The sequence below is a fragment of the Eptatretus burgeri genome, chromosome 5 (genome assembly GCF_056783735.1).
Source record: "Eptatretus burgeri isolate ZD-2024b chromosome 5, Ebu_testis_v1, whole genome shotgun sequence".
Classification (NCBI taxonomy): Eukaryota; Metazoa; Chordata; class Myxini; order Myxiniformes; family Myxinidae; genus Eptatretus; species Eptatretus burgeri.
Genome location: NC_140965.1, coordinates 107,175,708 through 107,199,976, shown reverse-complemented (window position 1 = coordinate 107,199,976; position 24,269 = coordinate 107,175,708). Strand labels below are relative to the sequence as shown.

General features: G+C 47.4%; 1 protein-coding gene across 1 annotated transcript in view; it reads right to left on the bottom strand.

Annotated features, from left to right (window-relative positions):
• Positions 1 to 24,269, bottom strand: part of LOC147027119 (pappalysin-2-like) — a 510,774-nt gene that overhangs the window by 136,161 nt on the left and 350,344 nt on the right. Inside the window, exon 24 of the mRNA XM_085883285.1 lies at positions 12,255 to 12,396. Coding sequence (XP_085739411.1) covers positions 12,373 to 12,396 — 24 coding nt within the window. The 3' untranslated portion in view covers positions 12,255 to 12,372. The remainder of the gene's footprint in view (positions 1 to 12,254; positions 12,397 to 24,269) is intronic.

Sequence of the window (24,269 nt, the reverse complement as noted above, 5' to 3'; positions counted from 1 at the left end):
TACGGCCCGAGTCTGGCTCTGACTCCTTCATCATGGCTTGAAACAGAATCATTTCTTCTGTGAGGTTAGGTGATAGATCTTCCTGATACAGCTCGACGAGCTTCGAGCATGACTCTCGAATCTGCTACACTTCGAGTTGAACAAGAGCACGCAGGAATCCAAATCTGTCGCTCATCTCGCTGTAAGTGTTTGTATGCTTTTCCAACTGCGACAGCAGTACGTCGATTACTGCAACGTATCCACTGATGCGAAAGGACTCCTTGGCGTCTCATTCTACTTCTGGAGTGTGTCCGTAGTCCAAGGGAGCGAGGCGGACATTACGCTTTCGTCTACGCGATCCGCGAGTGAATTCCTCCGTACCTGAGCGCTCCACTCCATCAACGAATGTATCAAACTGATCGCGTAATGACTGCACGAAGCTCGCCAGTGACTTGAGGAGCTGCACGGCTGTGTTGAGATCGGTAGCTTGTGAATGAAGGGTTTTACTCGTACAATCAAATCTACCAAGGACAGTAGACCAGAAACCAGCATAGAACCCTATCTCGAGCATGCACATCGTTTGGTGAAGTGTCTCGGCGGTGTTTCTCGTTTCACTATTCAGTTGTTCATCGTTTGCGATTTCATCGAGGACATCCATGATTTCGCTGTAACCGTCTACAAGAGCTCGGGTTGCATCAGAATGAGCTGACCAGCGAGTGTCACTGAGGCGCTTTGGTACTTGCAGACCTTTGGCTTTCAGGGCATCAAAAAAATCTGGTGTAGCGTGACGTGGAAGCTGTAAAAAACACATACACTTGTTCCACGAATTCAAAGAATGCTGCTGCAGGTCTACAGCATCCCACGGCCGACTGACCGACGAAGTTGTATTGAGTGAGTGAATCACGCATGGCACAAATATTGCGAGAGGGTTCTCCTGTTGGATCATTCCCTGCATCCCGTTGTATCGGCCACCTCATATTAGATGCGTTATCGTAAGATTATCCTCGGCAGTTAGCGATGTACAATCCAGTGGCTTTCAAAAAATCCAGTAATGCCGTCGCTTGCTGGAGTCCAGTGTGTCCTGTGTTGCTCAGAAAGGTCACGAAACGTTCCACTGGAGCTTCGTTCTCGATGTATCGTAGAATAACTGTGAGCTGGTCGATGTGGCTTATATCAGGAGTCGAATCGACTGACACAGAGAAGTATATTGCCTCTTTCACACGAGCGACGATGATATTCAGAACAGATTTTCCGATGATGGAGACTAACTCTTCACATGTCATAGATCATAAGTAGTTGGTGCAGCCACTACCTTGGTTGGCATATTTCTGAATGTACTGCGCCAAAAATAGATCGTATTCTGCAAGTAATTCCATTAAACCAAGGTAGTTACCATTCGTCCGTGACCCAACAATTTCATCCGATCCACGGAACGCCAGACCACGCTCAGCGAGAAACGATATCACGCTCACACTTCGTTTCAGCACCTCCCTCCAATAGGACGCAATCTCACTCACCTGTTTGATGAGTTCAGTGTCCACACGACCTGTGGATGTTGCTATGTCTGACAAGTGGATGATATTCGCACAATGTACATGCGAACGCTCATGCAACTCGATAGAACCACTGGCATGCTTCCAATCATTGAATCCTTCCCTGCCCAGGGCAGTCGCGCCTCCAAAGAGCTTGCAAGCGATGCAGTACAGTTTTCCGGTTGATGTGGAGAAGCAAAGCCAGGACCTTTTCACGGACTCTCCGTTTTGTAGTCTACGGTAAAAAAGATTCTTGGAGCAGCAGCGTTTCCCACCTTCAACGAACTGTATGGATGAATCAAAGGGACCAGTCGAATTCTGCAGGGGCTCCAAATCTCATGATGACCAGAAGTCGATCATCTCTGATGACGGTCGTTCAGGAGGCCAACATCCAATGTCATTGGCAAAGCCAGGTCCATGATCAGTCAGTATATCTCTCGCTTCCTCATCTGATGCATGTTCTTCATCGGTGGAACCTTCCGAGATGTTGGGCGAATCTTGACGCCGGGGTTGAGTTGCCAAATCCGCTTGTTCCGTCTCTGTTGGTGTTCCAGCCTCTGTCATGGACGAATCGCCTGTTTGTGCAGGAGTGAAAAACTATGAGATTTTCTGGGTCTTGTCGACGACGGCCTTGTGTGTTTCATCTATTTCCTTGGAACGTTTCCGCTTTTGAGCACCACCGTCATATTTCCGTGGAGCCCTGGATTTGTGCCTGTCGTCACCGAAGCCGCTCATTGTGGTTTCTGCAGCTGGGAGGTCCCGAGTAACCGAGATATCGTCAGAGTGCACGTGGGACGAACCACAATCACGAACAAGTATTGAAAAGTAGGTTCTGGTAACCTACGGTAAGTCTGCAAATAGGGAGGATAACGATGAACAGCGGATCCAGGAAAATATCGTGATCAAACGGTTTGGATGAGACGAGACACCGAAGTTCCCTCTCTGCACAATGTTTGTTAATTTAATGGCATGAATAACGAAAGTCTCGCTCGGCGTGCAAAGACAATATGGCGACGGTTCACTTACACCAACCGTCAATAAACCGGAAGCTCTCACCATATCCGGAGGGAAAACGCCAAGAAAGTAAGAATTAAAGGCTTGCACTACACAGACATGGTATTCATAAATTGCATGAAACATTAATGGGCACAAGAGTACCAAACATTCATACATATGGTGAAACAGCAAAGACTTTCTAACAAGTATGCTTCACACACCTGGAACATAGAAAGTCACACCGTGTTACCGTGCTGTGCGTGCCAGTAAGCAGGGTACTGACGGCGTTCCCTGCCAGCCGCAGTTTCAGTGTGTACAATACGACCCCTGCCGCCGTGTGCTGTGCTGGCCTGGCCTCGTTTTACCAAGTCGACTTTCACCTTTTCACCCCTCCTCTGGCCGGACCTCTGTATTCCGTCTGTGCTTGCCGGGCTCTGGCGGGCAGTGCCGTAGTTAGTTGGCCACGCTCAACCATCCGAAGCATTGATGATTGATTGAAAAAGGATCTGAATGTGGGCCCCCAATGCCCGAGGCTTGCCTTGGGAATTTTTGACCATGTTGGATCCGTTCTGTGGACCGTGGAAGAAACGGCTGGAAAAGCCAAAGCTTGAAAAGGACCCTCACAATGACGGACAATTTTGAAAAGATATCCTTACAAAGAGTTTACAATCTTCATTCACCGACAATAAAACTTTAGAAGCACATTTTCAAGGGATTTTCAAAATGTCATCGAAATTGTGGGGGGGACCCGAAATGTGGGGGGCCCCGGGGCCATGGCCCCACCTGCCCACCCTTAAATCCGGTAGTGCCTGTAACCACATGTTTCTCTCTTCTCTTCCTGGTACTTTTCATCGGCCCAGCAGCTTCACACTGCGTTTACCGTCCAAATTCACCACACACTTCCACGATTTCACTTCAACCTTCCCTTTTCCGAATGTTATGCAATCCTTGTTTAAAATAAATAATTTCACTTTTGACGATACATCGCTCAGAGCCAAGTGCTTCTCCTGGAACCACGTGATCTGTTTCCACCCCCAGCGTTTATCGATCTAATTTAACCATTCACCTCACGATTTTTTCTACAACACTTCCATGACCTAATCTGATGAAAACTCCCTCAAACAATAATAATAATAATAATAATAATAATAATAATAATAATAAAAACGATCTCTTATAATGCTTCATCTTCCTCTTTCACACGTGTGGTACTCTTTACTGTATCATAATACACTACACTTCTACTATTTAAACAGACTGCTCTCAATTCGACCTTTCCTTCATACCTTACCTAAAAAAATCCAACTGTTACAGCGTTTCTTCTCTCCATTTTCCGAATTCGCCTTTATTGCATCCATCAAGAATTGTGTTAAATTGCATCTCTGACCTAAAACATGAAAAAAAAACCAGTTTGCTATGAATGTTCGCTTTCCATTAACCATTCTTTCTTTTTCCAATTCCAGTGCCAACTCAGCCCTCTCACGCCTCACTCTCAAAGCAACCATCACCCTCTTCTCCCTCCAAGCCTCCCTCTCACCTCTCTCAAAAACTCCCCCCTCACCTTTCTCCCACCATTCACCCCCTCACTCATCCTTCTCAAAGTTGCCCACCCTCTCTTCCACAAAGCTGCCTCCTTCCCCTGCACTCTCACCTCCATCTCATCACTCCACCTCCTCAAATCCTCAACTGCCTTCTGCCCCCTCTCCCCCAGCACCACAGAGCCTTTTCTCCTCCTCATCCGGCCCCTCCCCTACAATCCTTCAACAACCCTCGTTACCCCCCCTCGTCCCTCCCTCTCCCCTCCCACCCCCTGCACCCAAAGCCTCTTCCCTCCCTCTTCATAAACAGTGTGGACCTCAAATATCCAGGGCCTTCACTCAAACCTTTCAGATCTTTCCATACAGGTTGCCACTGACAAACCAGACATAATCTTCCTAACAGAAACTTTCCTCCCCCAAGACATCTCTGACTCACAAGTATCTCTCCTTGGTTACTCCCTCCTCCGGTATGACAGACCTGAGGCTCGTCCTGGTGGAGGAGTTGCTCTCTTCATCAAAGACTCTATTCCTCACCATGCACTGCCCTCACTCCCCCACACCCCCAGGAATACCTCTGGCTAGGCTTCCCTCCACTCCCACCTCATCTTTATATGTGTACTGTTCCGTCCACCAAACAGTGATGACTCCATCTACACCTCACTATCCGAAAACATGGACCAACTACTATCTTCTCATCCAAACTCTAACTTCCTCATATGTGGCGACTTCAATTGTCATCATCATGTTGGCAAGGTGTGGGTACCTCTCTCACCTGTCATGGGACTTCAGCAAAAGCTTGCTGCAACTCATTGGGATTGACTAAATCGGTCAACTTCTCAACCAGGATCTCAATCAATGGTACTCCATCTCTTCTGGATCTGATTTTGACAAATTTCCCTGACAATATCTGCTGCTCTTCCTCCACTCCAATCAGTTCTTCTGACCACATCATTGTCAAAGTGGACATCTCTCTGTCTGTTATCAGAGAACCACCTCACCACCGTCGAGTCTGGCATTTCACTCAAGCCAACTGTCAGGGTCTCCAGGCAGCCCTCAAACTTAAAGACTGGTCTCCTATTGCTACTTTCTCCAACATCAACTCATCCTGGGAATTATTTCAAAGAAACTTGCTCTCCCTCATGCACAGATTTATCCCCTCTCGTCTTCAGTTGTCCTACCCTTCCTCCCACCCTTGGTTCACTGAAGCTTGTAGCGAAGCAGTTTTCCTGAAACAACTTGCCTTTGCCTCATGGAAAGCAAGCCCAACTGAGGGTATTCTCAGTTCCTTCCATAAAGCTCGGAACAAGTGTGAATCTACCCTCAGGAGAGCCAGAAAACAATATCTTTCGAAGCTCAAGTCTGAACTTTGAAACCTCTCTCTCTCCTCAAAATCCTAGTGGCATCGAGTCAAATCTATTTCTGGTGTATGTTCCCTCTCCATCCCCTCCCTTACCTCAAATGGCCGCACTGCTGATACCGCACGTGAAAAGGCTGAATGCCTAAACTCGGTGTTTGCAGATAAATCTTGTGTCCAAAACCCATCGCTTTCTGTACCCACCTTACCCAGTCGTACCCAACTGCCCCTGGACTATGTGTCCTTTTCTCCTGACAAGGTGGAGAGCTTGCTGTCAATCCTCGACTCAGATTCTGCAACCGGTCTAGACGGCATCAGCCCACGTGTCCTAAAAACCTGTTCTTCTGCTCTTGCTCATCCTCTCTCTGTTCTATTCACCCTCTCATTTGCTCAAGGTCATCTGCCATCTGCTTGGAAATCAGCAAACATGACTGCCCTGCATAAAGAGGTGCAAAAACAGATCCCTGCAACTACAGACCAATCAGCCTTCTCCCAATCATCAGCAAGGTTATGGAATCCATCATCGCTTCAGAAATTAAATCCTTACTCTTCTCCAATGGCTTGATTTCCGATCATCAATTTGGTTTCAGATCAGGTGACTCGACCCTGGATATGCTGCTTCTGCTCTCCCAACAATGGATGGAGATCCTCAATGCCAGACCGGAAATCCGAGTCATATCCCTGGACATATCACGTACTTTTGACACGGTCTGGCACCCTGCCCTGCTCACCAAACTCTCTTCCTATGGTATCCAAGGCCATCTCCACTCATGGCTCGCAGACACCGTGTGGCCCTAAATAGAGTAATTTCATCTCCTCTTCCGGTGCAGGCTGGAGTTCCTCAAGGTAGCATTCTGGGCCCTCTTATTTTTCTGGTTTTCATCAATCCCAAGAAGAAGATCAATTGGCATCAAAGCCCAAGATGAAGAAGAAGAAAGAATATCAATGATCTCTCCGACTCTCTGGAAAATCCTCAATATCTCTTTGCTGATGACTCCACCCTCTGCCCTACCATCGGTCATCTCTCAGACCACCACGCAGCAGCTTCTTCGCTCACTGCAGATCTGGGTAAAATCACAAACTGGTCCAAAACGTGGAACATGTCTTTCAATCCGGACAAATCTCACACTTTCACTGTGTCTCACTGAAAGGACCGTTTAGAACCCCCCCTCCCCCCATCCACTTTCTCAACAATCCTCTGGAAGAAGTCCTTTCTTTCAAGCTTCTGGGTCTCACTATCTGCCATGACCTTTCCTGGGAAAGCCACATTTCAAACCTCGCCTCCAAAGCCAGTCGCTGACTGGGAATCCTCCATCGTGCAAAGTCCTTCCTCGGCCCACCTGATCTCCTGACAACTTACAAAGCTTTCGTCTGCAGTCTGATGGAGTACTACTCTCCCCTCTGGGCTGATGCTCCTGCCTCCCACCTTTCTCGGCTTCATGCTCTGAAAACCAAGGCATTTTGGATCATTGGCATCTCCCGCAATGAGGCTGAGTCTTTGGGCCTCTCACTAGCTCACTGCAGGCTGGTCAGTGGTCTTTCTGTCTTCTACCATCTCCTCTCCAGTCTCGCCCCCCCCCATGCTCTCTCTGCGATTTGTATCCACCACATTTCCGCAGGGCGCTCAAGGTCCGCCAACAACCCCATTCTGGTAAAACTACCAAAATCACGAATCACTGCTCACCTTTACTCTTTCATTCCTCTTTTTCCCCACCTTTGGAATAAACTCCCTCACTCTATTGAATCCCATTTTTCCCTCCAGGCCTTCAAAACAGCTGTGAGGTAAAAAGTTCACCACCACCACTTGTGGTGGTTCACCCCATCCAAAACCTCGATCTTTTCAACCCCCGATAATCCACCCAAGCCCACCTCCTTCAAATTCCCTGTTTTCCTTCCTGAAAGTCCCAGTAATGTCCATGTTGTATTCCCCATGTTCCCCGCCCCATCCCTCTCCCTTCCACAGATCTCCTAATGTCTCTGTTCCCCACTGTTTTGTCCTTCCCACTCCTGCCCCTCTTTTCTCATGCCCCCCTTCCTGTCTCTCACACGAGAGAGCTGACAACAGCTCTCACACGAGCCTCGACAAGGTATACAAACATATATATATATATATATATATATATATATATATATATATATATATATATATATATATATATATTGTTGCGGATTCGCGCCCGCCGGCGTGCTGACGGCCACGTAACTCGAATCGCGGCACGTCGCCCACCGGACGGACAATCCAGTCGTGACCCTCTCGGACTAACGCCGGGAACCAGTCACAGGTGGACCTTTCGGTCTCACCGCGATCGAGCCAATCAGCCCCCGCGTGGGATAGGGTTGCTCGCCAAATTCGACCTACCTAAGTACCCACGCGGAGGGTAGACCGGGTGATCGCACCTCGCCGCAGGTCGACTTCGGACACGGGCCACTTAAGCGACCCGTTCCGTACTATCAGAATAACCGAGCGGTGTTATCGTCGACCTCGACGGTTCGATTAATTATCGGGCGTATTCAGCCCACTACCAACCCTTTACGTGAAGCAAGATGAGGATTCAATGGGAGAAATGACGAAGCGAAGCGGGAAACAGTTCAACACAAAGCACATTTATTCACGGCACACGGGAAGCACACATATTCAATTCCACCAAATGCACACAGAAAAGAAAAACACAATTCAATTTACACAAAAAGCAAATATAAAAGCGAAAACACAATGCAGAGCTAATACCGACTACCGAGCACACGGCAACACTTATACAATTCGACTTCACTGACGGCGCCGACAACACATACCCAAAACCAAGGAAAAGAAATACCCTCAAGGATGAGGCGGGCCTGAGGCCGAGACCGGGTCGCGCCTACCCGTCTGGTGATGAGACGCGGAGCGGCGATGGCGCCTCAACTCCGCGGGCCTCGCGGACGGTGTCTGGTAGGGAGTGGGAAAGGGGCCCCCTTGGTCGCACTATCTCAGCGCGGGGGGAAACAGGAGGGGGTTGCTGATGCTCGGGGTATAGAGGATCTTTATTATCCCGCGACGAGCGTCTCCACCTCGGCCAGGTCGCGCTGTCGGCCTCCCTCGGGTGCAGCTCCCTGCACGACGCGAGCACCCCCCCCCTCATGGATATGTCTTGCCGGAGGAGTCGGTGCTGGAACAGCCGCTCCCGCAGAGGCGCAGGGCTCTCAGAGTCTTGCGACGAGTTCACGAGCCCAGTAGGAAGGGAGGAAATTCCCCCCCTTGGGAAATTGATTTTTGGGACATTCGAGGACAGTGACAGACTTGTGAATGTGTAGTGGGGACGTAGCTTAGCTACGTAGTGTTAAAAGGAACGTGCTACTAGTTTAAGGGACGACGTGGGAGCACGAGTTAGTTAGGGGATGTAGTTAGAAGGATGGCAGAGTTCAGTGGTGTGTGTGTTGAAGAGTTGGTGAGTTGTGAGGCATGTGCTTGGTGAGTGAGTGAGGCCAGCGGGTCTGTGTGTATGGAGCGAATGGGGAATGCATGGTGCGATGAGTGATTGGGGGGAGGAGTGACTCCCGCCCAAGGGACCCCGGGGTCAGTGTAGATTGAGTTAGCTGGGTTAGTCAAATTGAAAAATGGAGGTCGTTTTGTTGTTGGTGGGAAAGTAGGCTCGAGATCCATTTGGAGGGGTGCAGGAGCCCTGTTGACGGGCTTGGGAGCGTGGCTGCGAAAGGTGAGTATCGCTGAGTGGGTACCCCGGGCACCAGGCTAGTCGGCCGCGGTAGGCCATGGGCCCATAGGGGGCCGGGATAGAGTAGTGGGCACGGGTGCGCCTGCTTGGTGCGGGGGCCCGGGGCGCCATTAGCCGCGTGGGCAGTGTTGTGGGCACGGGTGACCCTCGGAAAGGGGCCCGGGAGGCCGGCCTGCCACGTGTGCGTTTCAGGGGAGGTGCCATGGGGGGCACTCCCCGGTGTTAGGGAGCTGGTAGGCTCGGAGGCAGTGTAGTGCCCGGGGGTGCCATAGCGGGAGATTCGGCAGAGGGTCGTGCCTGCCAGAAGGAGCCACGTGTCCCAGCCAGGAGACCGTGTGAGGGCACGGGAAGAAAATTGGGGGGCTAGGCCCGAAATTGTGAGGACACCAACACAGGCGACGGGAATCTGGGTTGTTAGAACCAATAGTTTAAGCGAGAGGCGCTTGTTGAAAGCCCCGGGGTAGTTTAGCAGTTAAATGGATAGGGTAGATTAGGAGATGTACCCCTCCGCACCATCCATCCCCTCGCTGTCGTTGTGGGCCGCTGGACCCACTTTGGGTTATAGATCGCCGAACTCTGGGGAGGCCATTCTGAGGCTTGAGTTGGGCCTCGACACAGGACGTTAGCTCTCCCTTATTCCCCTCCGGGAAGGGAACGTAGGGGTTGGGAGTAGGCTAGGTGACAGGATAGGTTAGCCGAACAAAGACGATAAAGGGGGTTAGGGGACGATTTATAGAGGGGAAGTAAAAATAAAAACAACAAAAAAATAAGTTGGGGCTAAATTGGGGTTTGACAAATTAAGGGAGTGGGTATGTACAGTGACAGGCAAAGGCGATAGGTGGGAGGGAGACAGGTAGGTAGGTCCGAGCCCGTTGTCTAGTGGGAATACATGTCATTTATGCGTGCTGCGACTCTTCAGGATAGCCGTTTTTCTTTTACTATCTTTAATTTGGACCAACCGCCATGATTACCACCACAATCACAACATCAACCACCAACCACAACGCCGCTTCACCACAACCGCCACGACCTTCACGTCACACCTCGCAGCCGTCGCATCGCCACCGTTCTTGCACCGCTGTGGGTACCGGTGTTGGACTCGTGCAGGGCGCGCGCCGAACAGCGTGTACAAAATCACGGATTTTGTGCTTCAAAAACGGATCAAAAACGACACACGCCCACTTTTTGCCGTCGAATCGGTGAGCGAGGGGCGAATTGGCCCCGCCTCCAGGGCGATCGATATATGCAAATTTATGGATCAAAAAGCCTTCACGCCCACTTTTTCTCGGGCCAATGGGGAGCGAGGTGAAAGGTCGAAGGGAGGGGGTCAAAGATGAGAGGGCGAAGCTGAGAGGGCGAAGCTACAGGGCGGAAAAAAGGACCGTGTTCGTCAGTCGAAGGGTAGGAGAGTCGAGAGGCGGAGAGTAGGAGAGTAGGAGAGTCGGAAACAGAGAGTCAAGACTTCGCGGGCGGTGGAGCTGGTCGTCGTGTGCGTTGGAGTCGGAACGGAGGGGACGGAGCTGTGGAAAGGCGGCGACACCAGACGAGGGGGTGCTCGCGTCGTGCAGGGAGCTGCACCCGAGGGAGGCCGACAGCGCGACCTGGCCGAGGTGGAGACGCTCGTCGCGGGATAATAAAGATCCTCTATACCCCGAGCATCAGCAACCCCCTCCTGTTTCCCCCCGCGCTGAGATAGTGCGACCAAGTGGGCCCCTTTCCCACCCCCTACCAGACACCGTCCGCGAGGCCCGCGGAGTTGAGGCGCCATCGCCGCTCCGCGTCTCATCACCAGACGGGTAGGCGCGACCCGGTCTCGGCCTCAGGCCCGCCTCATCCTTGAGGGTATTTCTTTTCCTTGGTTTTGGGTATGTGTTGTCGGCGCCGTCTGTGAAGTCGAATTGTATAAGTGTTGCCGTGTGCTCGGTAGTCGGTATTAGCTCTGCATTGTGTTTTCGCTTTTATATTTGCTTTTTGTGTAAATTGAATTGTGTTTTTCTTTTCTGTGTGCATTTGGTGGAATTGAATATGTGTGCTTCCCGTGTGCCGCGAATAAATGTGCTTTGTGTTGAACTGTTTCCCGCTTCGCTTCGTCATTTCTCCCATTGAATCCTCATCTTGCTTCACGTAAAGGGTTGGTAGTGGGCTGAATACGCCCGATAATTAATCGAACCGTCGAGGTCGACGATAACACCGCTCGGTTATTCTGATAGTACGGAACGGGTCGCTTAAGTGGCCCGTGTCCGAAGTCGACCTGCGGCGAGGTGCGATCGCCCGGTCTACCCTCCGCGTGGGTACTTAGGTAGGTCGAATTTGGCGAGCAACCCTATCCCACGCGGGGGCTAATTGGCTCGATCGCGGTGAGACCGAAAGGTCCACCCGTGACTGGTTCCCGGCGTTAGTCCGAGAGGGTCATGACTGGATTGTCCGTCCGGTGGGCGACGTGCCGCGATTCGAGTTACGTGGCCGTCAGCACGCCGGCGGGCGCGAATCCGCAACAATATATATATATATATATATATATATATATATATATATATATATATATATATATATATATATATATATATATATATATATATATATATATATATATATATATATATATATATATATATATATACATCACGGGAGCTATGTTCCTAGAAAATTCTGTGATAGTTAAAACCCCGATTGTGGAAACCAAGGGCCAATGGCGGGGGTTCGGTTCCTGGGCTTCGCAAAATTATCGAGGAAGGTGGATGGCAGCCAGAAGTTAATACATTACAATTGAAATAAATATATAAATACATATAAAGCTTAACACTGAAATAAACATGTGAATACAATAAATACAGTGTAAATTAAACAAAAACAAGATTGTTCCCTTTTAAATGCATTACAAAACAGTGAGGAGGGTGAGGGTGAGAACATAAATAGAAAACACAAGACTTAGCTCGGGATGATGATAACGCTCCTGGAGTGGAGATTGGGGGAAGGGTGAGCGGAGAGTGGGGGAGGGTGAGCGGGCAAGGTGGAGTGGGGGAGGGAGAGTGAGCAGCGAGTGGGATTTAGGGATCAGAAGAGCAGCAGCATCAACTTAATGACAAAGTCACTGGCAGCATTGCCACATAAGAGAAGGGTAAAACGACCCTAAGGTCTTAAGCACCTTTCCTTGAGCCATGATTTTTTTCCTGCTTGGAGAGCAGAGTACGAGGTGGCATCCTCTTCCAGAATGATTCCGTCTAGTTGGCATTAAAGATCTGCACCGGCATAAATCCCCTCTGTCAGTCGGCCCTCTTGGATCTGATCTGGAAGAAAAAAAAGGACGTGCATATTTAAACCATCATCCTTTCTCTGTTTGCCAAGTTTGATTAACATCATTAAATGCATGTCTGAGAAATGGCTGACGACATGTTCAACATCGGGTTTTTTTTACAACTAAAATGGCTGCCAGTCGGCCATGTTAGATCTGATCTGAAAAAAAATGACGTGATACGTAAAGCCATTGTTTCACTGTCACAGTCTTCTTTTATGATGGTGCAGGACGATGAGGTGTGTGGATCAGAGCAGAGTCACCATTGAAATTCCAAGTTATTTTACTGGAATAATAATCAAAGATACAAAACATGACATGCCAGCCTGGCGCATTCCATCACAACGTTTGTGGCAACTGGAAGTGCTGGAAGAGCGATGGCGTTGTTCACAGCAGGTGGTCAGAGGCTGCATCTCCACTTATTATTATTATTATTATTATTATTATTATTATTATTATTATTAATATTCAGGTTGGCTTCTGAGTTTTAATGTTAATCTCATCATTATTCTGAATTTTAATGGGGTGGTAGTTTTTCTCGTAACATCATCATTCATTATCTGTGTGCCAAGCTTGAACATCAATGAACGCATGTCCGAGAAATGCCTGAGGACACGTTTGATACCATGTTTTTAATAAAACTAAAATGGCCACCAGTTGGCCATCTTTGATCAAATTCGCGAAACAAAATTATGTGCATATGTACACCATCATGTGTTGTTTTTGTGCCAAGTACGAATAAAATCAGTCCATACATGTCCGAGATATAGTCCATGGGCCCAGGCATATATCGGTACCATCTGAGAAAACCAAACTTTAGGGCTACTAAGTTATTGGTAGGGACTATATGATTATTTCAATATGTGATAACTGTTCCAGAAGAGCAGCTTAGTGTATGTATTTTGCATTTTTACCATTTTACCATTCTGAGATACTGACGTTTTGGGGAAAAATCAAAAAAAGAAAAGAAAAACCAAGGACCACTGGGAGGAAGTGGCAGAGCTGAAGTCCATGCAGGAGGAAGCAGACACCCGAATGCTTCTGCATGCTCTGCATCACTGCCGAAGATACAGATGTCCTCGTGCTGTGTCTTGCCTTCAATAAGGACATCCCATGCCCCGTGTATCAGAAGTGTGGTACGCAAACCCGCACATGGTTCCTAGACATTGACAAGCTTGCTAGATCGATGGGAGACAGTGTCTGTGATGCCCTGGTTGGACTGCACGTGTTCTCCGGTTGTGATACAGTCAGTGCCTCTGCCGTCCGGGGAAAGATGGGCGCCTTGAAGCAAATGAAGTCGGATAGACCTACCGAGAGGCCTTCAGTCAGCTTGGTCATTCATGGGAAGTATCCACCGAGCTCTTTCAGAAGCTGCAAGAGGTCACCTGCCACATGTATGCGCCGTCTACCAACACTACGAAAGTCAATGAACTCCGACATCAACTCTTCTGTGCCAGATGGGGAGAGATAGAGTCCAGTCAGCTTCCACCATGTGAAGACTGCCTCTTCATGCACGTCCTCCATGCAAACTACCAGGCTGCTATTTGGAGGCGCTGTCTGCAATGCCAACCCTATGTTCCAAATCCCAAGGGTTGTGGATGGACCACTGATGATGACGGGAAGCTGGCCATCGAGTGGATGCAGGGTTCTCCAGCACCGGATGCAGTGTTGCAACTGCTTTCCTGCGAGTGTGGACGGTCGTGCAAACTCCCAGACTGCACGTGCCTTGCCAATAGCTTGAAGTGCACTGACATGTGCAAGTTGCGAACCTGCAGCAACCAGCCCGCTGATGTCGAGGAAGAGGTTGTAGACCTTGAGGACTCTGATGCTGATAACAGTGATGAAGACTAGACTACTGATCCATGGTGTGAATGTTTTGGCACAATCACAAGGACATTCATGGCTACAAATATGCATGAGTAAAACATAGTACATAAACATGCCACAGTAACGTGGTGAAATTTGGGTTCTCCGTAAATTTCACATTTTGGACGCTTGTTGGAACGAGGGTAGGGGAAGGGCAATTCCTTTAACTGTGGTAAAAACTTGTAAAATGTTCATAAATGTTTTCCTCATACAACATGTGCATGTTGTAGGTTACTGCGGTTCAGTCACACTACCCAGGGAACTTGTGTGACAATATTATAAATTAAAATGTACTAAATATCACTAATCAGCAACATTTTGATCGGCCCTATTGTTCGCCCCTTTCTGCCATAAAACAAATTCTGCCTTCAGGAATGACAGAAAGGATTATTCGGATGGTATAAATAAAGCATTTCAGACATGTATTTGTGGTTTGCAGTTCATTCTAGCCCCATGTGGAAACAGCAATTGCATCATTAGTGAATGTTTCTGAGTTTGCCTTTTCACTTTCATTATGCGGACGGTGGGTACATTCCAGAGATGATAACTACCAATAAGTTGGCAGTCTGCAATGGTTGTCACATCAAAATATGATATATATATATATATATATATATATATATATATATATATATATATATATATATATATATATATATATACACCAATTCAAAAATCATAACTAGGATTGGTTTCCTTAGATGGTACCGACAATTGGAATTTCTGGCCTGGGCCGATGGACTAATATGGTTGCGGACAGACGCACGCACACACAGACATGAAAATCGAAAACAAATCCATAAGCCCCCTAAGTTCAACAAGGGCTAATAATACAAAATAGACGAACTGAACCGAACGGAAAATCATCCATCCTGCCTGAAAGGACTCACAAACTCAGGGGAAAGCACACGAAGATAAACCTTGTAAAACCTCATAAGTTAGGAAATAATGGGACTAAAAAAGAAACTCCCCTTTGTCAAAGGGAGAAACATGGTGGTAAATGATTAAAAAAGGAAAAAATACCAACAATATATCACAAAACAATGTCGATGAAGGATGCAGCAAAGGTTTATCCAACGCTCTTCAAAGGCAGAAGACGCATCGCTCACAGATCACATGATATTTCGTTATGAGAAAATAATTCAAAAACCATGTAAAGTAAAAAGAAAATACTTATCTTTGTCAACGAAATCGAACTTGAATGCATCACAAATGACTCAGGACATTCCCCCGGAGATGATGAACCTTGAACGGAATGTGTCATGTACGAAGGATACAATGAACAACGCAACCATGGGTCCATTGGTCCCAAGCAATGCAGTCGATGGGAGCAAATTTTATTAAATGTAAATAAATTATTCACGTGAAAATTGAATTAAATTAAAAAAAACAATCAAACCACAAAAATGTTGCCAAAATTCGACTTGAGGGACACATGAAAGGGCAGGAAAATCGAAATTGAAACTAAAAAGTTATAGCACATCAAATAATCGACCAGGTCCATTGGACCCTCTCAATGTTTGGGTTAATATAATAACAAGGAAATCTAACACAGGCGGAGGTCGTTCAGCCCATCATGACGACACAAAGACCACACCAACCCATCCACACAAGATCCAAGGAAGAAAATTAAAAAAAAAATGTTTTTAATTAGTGAAATATAATTTTTTTTGTTTTTTGTTTTGTGGGGTTTTTTAATTTTTTTTTTTCATTTGTCCAGTTTTTTATTTGTATTTTTTGTCGGTTTATTTTTTTATTTTTTCCTTTCTTTCCTCAGGGGAGGGGGCATGGGCTTGGTTTAGAACACACAGCATCAACCAGACAACCCCCCTCAACAAGACCCCCACCAACAGCACTGCGTACACAATCACCCATCAATGCTCAAACTACCTAAAAGTCTTATCAACATCCCTATACCCCTCCATCTCCATAACTTCCAGGTACCTATCCAATTCTAATTTAAACTTATCTAATTTTTCTGCTGCCACTACCTTTCCAGGGAGGCCATTACATGAATTAACTCTCTGAGTGAAAGTCCCCTGCCTTGCTTCTGTCTTAACTCTCCCCTTCTTTACTCTCAGGCTATGGCCTCTGGTCCTATCACTGTCTACTCTGTTGAATAATTCATCTTCACTTATTTTATCTCTACCTTTCATTATCTTAAACATCTCTTTCACATCTCCTCGTAACCACCTCCTTTCTAGTGTATAAAGCCCTGTCTCATAGCTGAGTCGAGCTAGGCCCGGAAATGTGTGTTTGTGTGTTTCCCACAGTAAATGTGTGTTTCCCAATCACACTGTTCATATTTTAAGAGTGCTTTAAACAAGGGATTCCCACTCGGTTCGTGACCGGATTTTGTCACAGGTTGTGATCATAGTGTGGTCATTCCTGTTGTATAATGATTGTATTATCAAGTATTGTCTGGTTTCACACCTCGAACTTCGACGGTCACACAGCGCTCCAGCGCAGAGAACCCCACAACAGTGTAAAGCCGAAACCAGCAATGAAACACCCCAAACGGTAACCCATAACTGGAAACATAATACGAAAGTGGTAGATCTGATAGAGAACATTCTACCAGCAAATGTATTTTTCCCCATGGCCCTCATTGAGCCCCCCCCCGCCCCTTGGCACGGGGTCTTCATGCCCGTGCACTAATCTGCCATTGCCAACAGCAGTTGTACTTGACCACAGGGCTCCCACCAAGTTGGGTGATCCTGCCATCATTCCAGGGCCATTACTATCACCTCGGCACCCGGGGGAATGGTCACGGCACCTAGAGCCCCTAGCTCTGCCATATCATCCATGCACACGCCCCCTAATGACAACTCTTCTGACTCCACTTTCAGGATGCCCAGGCCAGATTGATATTACACTCACCTGCGGTCAACAAATCCAACAATATTAGGCATGGGTCGCACACCTCCAACACAAAAACCTCCACTCCTTGCTTTACCGCACCTAATTTGAGGGTCACAAAACCATGCCCAATTATGGGAGACGTTGCCCCAGCAGCCAGATGCAAGCTATGATTTTCCAACTGGTGGATATCAACCCAACCGTTTGCACTCAAACTAAGGATCACAGGCCTGATAATCATGGCTTGCTCCTGTGTCCAGCAAAGCGTTTACCCTTACGCCCGTTATTTTGTACTGAATTGTCAAACTACCAATACCAATTTGTCCAAATTAAATGACTTCTGGTGTCGATGAGGGCTCTTTGCCATCTACCTTTTCTTAAAATGGCCCTGCACGCTCAGCACCTTTTATTTTCCCTTTTTAGAAAGGGGTGTTGGTGGCTGGATAGTCTGGTGTACACAAATAGGCGTGGCATTCCGGTGGATCAAAATCTCTCTTTATTGGCATACCTACAATCTCTTGCTATGTGACTCACATGGTCACAATTATAACACCTCCCTGGGTACGGTGCATGCTTCATGAATTCCAAATGCCCCCACCCCACCCCACCCCAGACTTTCTCATTGGCGTACTCCCTGATGGCCTACGCAATCCCACCATTGGGGGGGGTCTCCTTCCATGGTCTCAGCAGCCGTTTATCAATCAGTGCCTGGACCATGTCCTCTAATCCAGGCCCTTTGTCCCTCCTGACTGTCTCTATGGGCCCATGGGACCCCACAGGTTGCAAATGTCATAATGCGATGGGCACATACTGGGTCCCCCGTGGCAAGGGTTGTGCTGACTCCCAGCAGGTTGCAGTATTGGCTGCCTCGCCTACGTTGATTGGGTGCCCTACTGACAGCTGGGCCCAGAGGTCCGAGTACGGCAGAGCCTGTATGAAGTGATCCAGGACCCGACTTCCTGTGTGTCTGCTGTGCACTACGTGGAGAATGTCCTGTGCCAATTCCCCTATTTATTCATCCACTTTCCTCTTTCTTCTTGCAAGCTGCGCTTGAACAAACCTGCTCTGCTGCTCAATGCCAAAACAGATTTTAAGGCCCAAATGAGGTTTTTCAAAGATGTTCCACCATCAGACATCATCATCAGTTCTTCTGCCACAAAGAAAATGTTGCTGTTTGGGTGCGTTTTATTCCCCTTTCCTTCCCCTCCACTCACACTTCATTCCCATTCCCACCCTTCATGGTGCCTTTCCTTCCCATCATGCTGCCTTCCATTGCTTTCCCCTACCGACAGATGACTCTACCAACAGATTATGCTACCTTCCCCTCCCCTCCCCTCACACCCCTTCCCTTCCCCTCAAACTGCCTTCCATTCCCATCACACTGCCTTCCCTTCCCCTCCACTCACATTGTTTTCCCTTCCTCACATGCTGCCTTCCCTTCCCCTCACACTGTCTTCCATGCACCTTCACTCATACTTACCCCCTCCTCTCTCCATCCTCCATGGACATGCCCTGGCAGTCACTGCGTGCTGCATTAGCATGCCGTTTTAACATACCACATTTCATTCAATCCTCCACTACCCTCCCCCTCCTTCTTCAAAAGTCCCCACTACGAAATGCAAGTCGAGAACCCCACTCCTGGAAAATCCTTTGACACTGGATGTTACTGGTATATATATATATATATATATATATATATATATATATATATATATATATATATATATATATATATATATATATATATATATATATATATATATATATATATATATGTTGTTGTTGTTGTTGTTGTTGTTGTTGTTTCGGACTTGGGGTGCAAGGCTCACCACGAGGGGGAGCGCTCGGGTCCCTCTCAAACGACCGCAACTGAGGCCGCCGGGCACAGATAACTCCGCACACTGACAGGTTGCTCAGCAACAACGAACGCCGATTGGCGCGGCCAATCCTGGCAAGGTTACGCTATTTTGTGTAATACCTTACCTGTGGACTGCCGGTCAATGAGGGTCATGTGCCCTCAGCACACACTCAGATTACTGCCGAGCAATACAATGAGTATGCGCTAACTAACAAGAACAAATTTGGTGGGGTATAACTTCCCGGTTAAACTAATGTGTGGACAGATGCTGAACCAATGGAGTAAAAGATTAAATGAGCTGCGTACACTTATAACAAGCAAGATATTTAAAAGCAAGGTCGAGCAAAGTAATGTGGCACATAAAAAAGGGTTTATCCACAAAATTACGTGCAGCAGGGAAAAGAAAGGAATTTGTGGGTGTGGCAAAAGAAATGCAAATATTTACAAAACGAAAGAGGGCAGTGCAGAGTTAACCCGAGATAAACATCGACAATCTTAACCTGTGTTACTCATAACAGGCACGATCACACACACGCCCAAGGAAGCTAGAGAGTCAGGAAAGAGGAGAGGTAGTTAAGGTGTAGGTGACCTCGTTCTACCTAACACGGTCGACTGACCTACGCAACCCAATAACTGAGGAAAGCGGAGGAGGGAAGAAAACGGTGGGTATTTATAGTGCGTGAGTATGAGGTGAAAAAATGTAGTGCATCCTGATGCAAGAGAAAGTGTGAGAGGTGCGAATCAGTAATTCCATCCATCCATCCATTGGGACCATACTCTGTACAGAGCATCAGTGCTGCCAAAGCAGTCTGCTTGGCTATTGGACACGATCCTGGATGGGTCGACACTCAAACGCAGGATACTCGAATGGCTCAATCATCCCCACAAGCTGGTACTCATTTTGCTGACCTCAAAAGGATGACAGGCTGAGTCAAACCCACCTGGTATTAATTCAAAAGCCAAGCGGTATTTGAACACAGGAGCCAAGGATTCCAAGCCCACCACCCCAACCATTAACACCAGACAAATCAGGAATTGTTGCTCTTTTAGTTTGTGCATCCACAGTGGATGAGACACAGATGGAAGTCAAAGATGTGTGAGAAGACAGCTTAATGGGGCACATGTGGGAGTTTGTAAATGTTTGGCTAATGATTGTGGAACGCCATCAAAGACAAGCGCCGATGACCCGGGGATGACCAGACAACGACCCCGGCAACGCTCGCACCACGCAGCTCACCTCGCTTGGTTGTGTTGCCCTCTCAGCTCAGATGACAATTGGCTTGGCAAAGGCTCTGGACAAATGACGAAGAGAATCTCTCCAAGAGAGAGACTGACGGATTTGCTCTCTTTTACAGAGCCGAGAGTGGAGGAGGGTTCAAAAAGTGGATCAAAAGACCCTGTAGGCATTTCCACACATACCAATTGGTGCGTTGATGTCAATCCGAGCTGAAGCCACACCCCGCCAGACTCCAGAGCCGAAAATGGCTTCAGTTACGCTCCAACCTAGACACGCGACACAGCTCTGTAATTAACATTGGCCAAGGGTCATTATCAGAGCGCTGTCCAGCCATGAACGTGTGTTCAACTCCGTTTGAAGGTTGTTATATAGCGGAGCACCAGGGCTACCCAGCCGTCATTGAACGAGTCCCAGGGCATATTTGTGAGTCAAGTTACACGCCAAAATACCCTGGCTCGTAATACACTTCATTCCCCCAGCATCCTCAGAGACTATCGTGAGAGTCGAGGGAATAAACTGTGGTTGGAACGGTTTGTGGCAGTTGTTGTGAGGCAGATTAAGTGCTATTGCTTTTGTGGTGAATGTGTTGAAGTGTTGGGAGTGGTTGAAGCAGTTGGGTTGAGGAGGTTGAAGTGGTAGGTCACAGTTGTGGCATTTGTGGTGAAGAGGTCAGGTGGAGGTTGTTGAGGGGATTTTTAGAAGGCGTTGTGAGAATAATAGTGAGAGTTGTAGCTTTGTGATGAGCATGGTGAGGGTCTGAGATGGGGCGTCAGTTGGTTTATGACGTGTGTTTGAATAGGAAATGTCGCGTCTAAACAAATGAGGCAATCACTGTGAATTATTGATGCATCGCAGATAGCGTTTGTGGCCTGATGTGCACGCACACGTGGTTTTGTGTGAAATAAAAGAAAGTAAACTAATTGAAAGAATAAAGGATTGAAGACCGAACTAATAGCCCAACGCAAAGTATCTTGTCTCATTTACCCACTAGACATACGGAAGGACGAACGACACGAATACTAACGAGATAACTGTCTCAGGGTTGCTCTATGTTGGATGCCATTGCCACAGAGGAGTACTGGCTTTGCAGAGCTGCAATATTGTATATGTATATGTATATAAATATATGTATATATATATATATATATATATATATATATATATATATATATATATATGTATGTATATACACACACGAACATACGAATAAATGTTAGTGTGTGTGTGTGTGTGTGTGTGTGTGTGTGTGTGTGTGTGTGTGTGTGTGTGTGTGTGTGTGTGTGTGTGTGTGTGTGTGTGTGTGTGTGTGTGTGTGTGTGTGTGTGTGAGCGTTTCTCCTCCATTACTCCAAAACCATAAAACCTCGTAGCCTGAAACTTTACATGCATCCAAAGAAAATTCCAAGGAAGTGCGAGCGAAAATTGGGTGTTTGGACCCCTTTTGAAGATAATTAAACTGCCTTATTTAATTACATCCTTCATCAGGTGACCCTCGGCCACCTCATTCTCTGGGGTATTCAGGCATATCCTGGGTGAACTAGTTGGGGTCTGAAGCTGCTATGTTTTTTGGCCTGCTTAACCATGCCGTGACTTGGAAAAGGCCGCAACGATTTCTTAACGATAAAGATTTTATTTCACTTTCCTCACTCATATTAGCAAATGCCTGTTCGTCATAGCTATGAATCGCTGGATACCTGACAATGCTTATAAATGCCTGGAGATGCCAGCATTCGTGGCTTTATTTCATTTCCACCATGCCATAACCTTGAGAATCTCTGAAAAGAAGAAGAATTACAAAATTTAAGCTCCAGCTTTGAACTTAGCAGCAGTTCCCACACCATAAAAAAGTGTTCATTTGACCAATTCAGACATTGCTTGGGCGTTTCCGGGTGCATGGTTTTTTGGAGGGCAATCAGTAATCGCCTGCCAAACCAGGCATTCCATTTGAGTGCCTGAATGAGTGCTTATGCCACTTACTGAGCGCCCCACAACAGTCAATAGCAGTGCAGTTCGTGTCCCGATCAGGATGGACAGTCGAGTTACTACAAGGTAGAGGTATGTATCCAGCACACACAGACATGCTACAGTCAGCGAATATATATATATATATATATATATATATATATATATATATATATATATATATATATATATATATATATATATATATATATATATATATATATATATTCCTGGAAATAGCATGGTGTTGGCGCAGTGGTTAGGGCAGCGGCTTGGGATCCAAAAGGTCCTGAGTTCAAGCCCCGTTGGGCCACTGAATTGATACACCAGGGGGTTGACTCAGCCTGTCATCCTTCCGAGGTCAGCGAAGTGAGTACCAGTGTACTGGGCCAGTGTATACCCCGGTTAAAATAGGTGTACCATATCCCTGTGTCGTAAGAGGCGACCAGGGTTGCGTCAGGAAGGGCATCCGGCGTAAAACATGTGCCAAATCACTATGTGGATCATACGGATGACCCGCTGTGTCGACCCCAAAAGGGAGCAGCCGAAAGAAGAAGAAGATATTCCTGGAAAATACCACCCATCACTTCAGGCTTCGGTAACAGGAATACTAAAGGGGGGAGCGAGAAAAAGAGGGGGAATGAAGGAGAGAATGGTGGGTGGGTGAGAGAGAGAGAGAGAGAGAGAGAGAGAGAGAGAGAGAGAGAGAGAGAGAGAGAGAGAGAGAGAGAGAGAGAGAGAGAGAGAGAGAGAGAGAGAGAGAGAGGAGGGAGCGAGAAAAAGAGGGGGAATGAAGGAGAGAATGGTGGGTGGGTGAGAGAGAGAGAGAGAGAGAGAGAGAGAGAGAGAGAGAGAGAGAGAGAGAGAGAGAGAGAGAGAGAGAGAGAGAGAGAGAGAGAGAGAGAGAGAGAGAGAGAGAGAGAGAGAGAGAGAGAGAGAGAGAGAGAGAGAGAGAGAGAGAGAGAGAGAGAGGAGGGTGGGTAAACGAGAAGGGGTGGGGGAGCGAGGAGGGGTGGATGATCGAGAAGGGGTGGGGGAGCGAGGAGGGATGGGGAAGGGAAGACAGTGTGAGGTGAGAGGAAGGGAAAGCAGACATGTGGTGGAGCGTTAATTACGATTCATCCCATTTCTTCAAAATTATTCTGCATAGAATAACAGTGAAGATGGAAACAAAATAGTGTCTGAAATCCAATTTAGACCGTTCATGCTATAAACATGGCGTGGAGATAAACATCGCCCAGATACGTTCAGAGACAAAAGACAGCAGATGCATCCAGAGCCAAGCCTGCCGGACACAAACACTGTTCGGACACATCCAAAGACAAACTCCCATCTTGACCCGTCCAAAGACCAACTCCCCTCTGGAGACAAACACCGCCCGGACGCGACACGTGTTGTAATTATTGGATTTCGCTCTTTCAGCCACACCCATTGCTGACAGGTGTATAAAATCAAGCACACAGCCAGGCAATCTCCATAGACAAACATTGGCAGAAGAATGGGTCATACTGAAGAGCTCAGTGATTTCAAACGTGGCACCATCATGGGATGCCACCTTTCCAACAAGTCAGTTTGTCAAATTTCTGTCCTGCTGGAGCTGCCCCAGTCAACTGAAAGTGCTGTTATTGTGAAGTGGAAATGTCTCAGAGCAACAACAGCTCAGCCGCGAAGTGGGAGGCCATACAAGCTCACAGAATGTGACCTCCAAGTGCTGAAGTGCATAGCCTGGAAAAATCGTCTGTCTTCAGTTGAAACACTCACTACAAAGTTCCAAACTGACTCTGGAAACAACGTCGGTACAAACACTGTTTGGCGAGAGCTTTATGAAATGGGTTTCTTTGGCCGAGCAGCAACACAAAAGCCAAAGATCACCATGCGCAATGCCAAGCCTCAGCTGGAGTGGTGTAAAGCTCACCACCATTGGACTGGAGCAGTGGAAACACGTTCTCTGGAGTGATGAATCACGCTTCACCATCTGGCAGTCTGACGGACGAATCTGGGTTTGGTGGATGCCAGGAGAACGCGACCTGCCCAAATGCATCGTGCCAACTACAAAGTTTGGGGGAGGAGGAATAATGGTCTGGGGC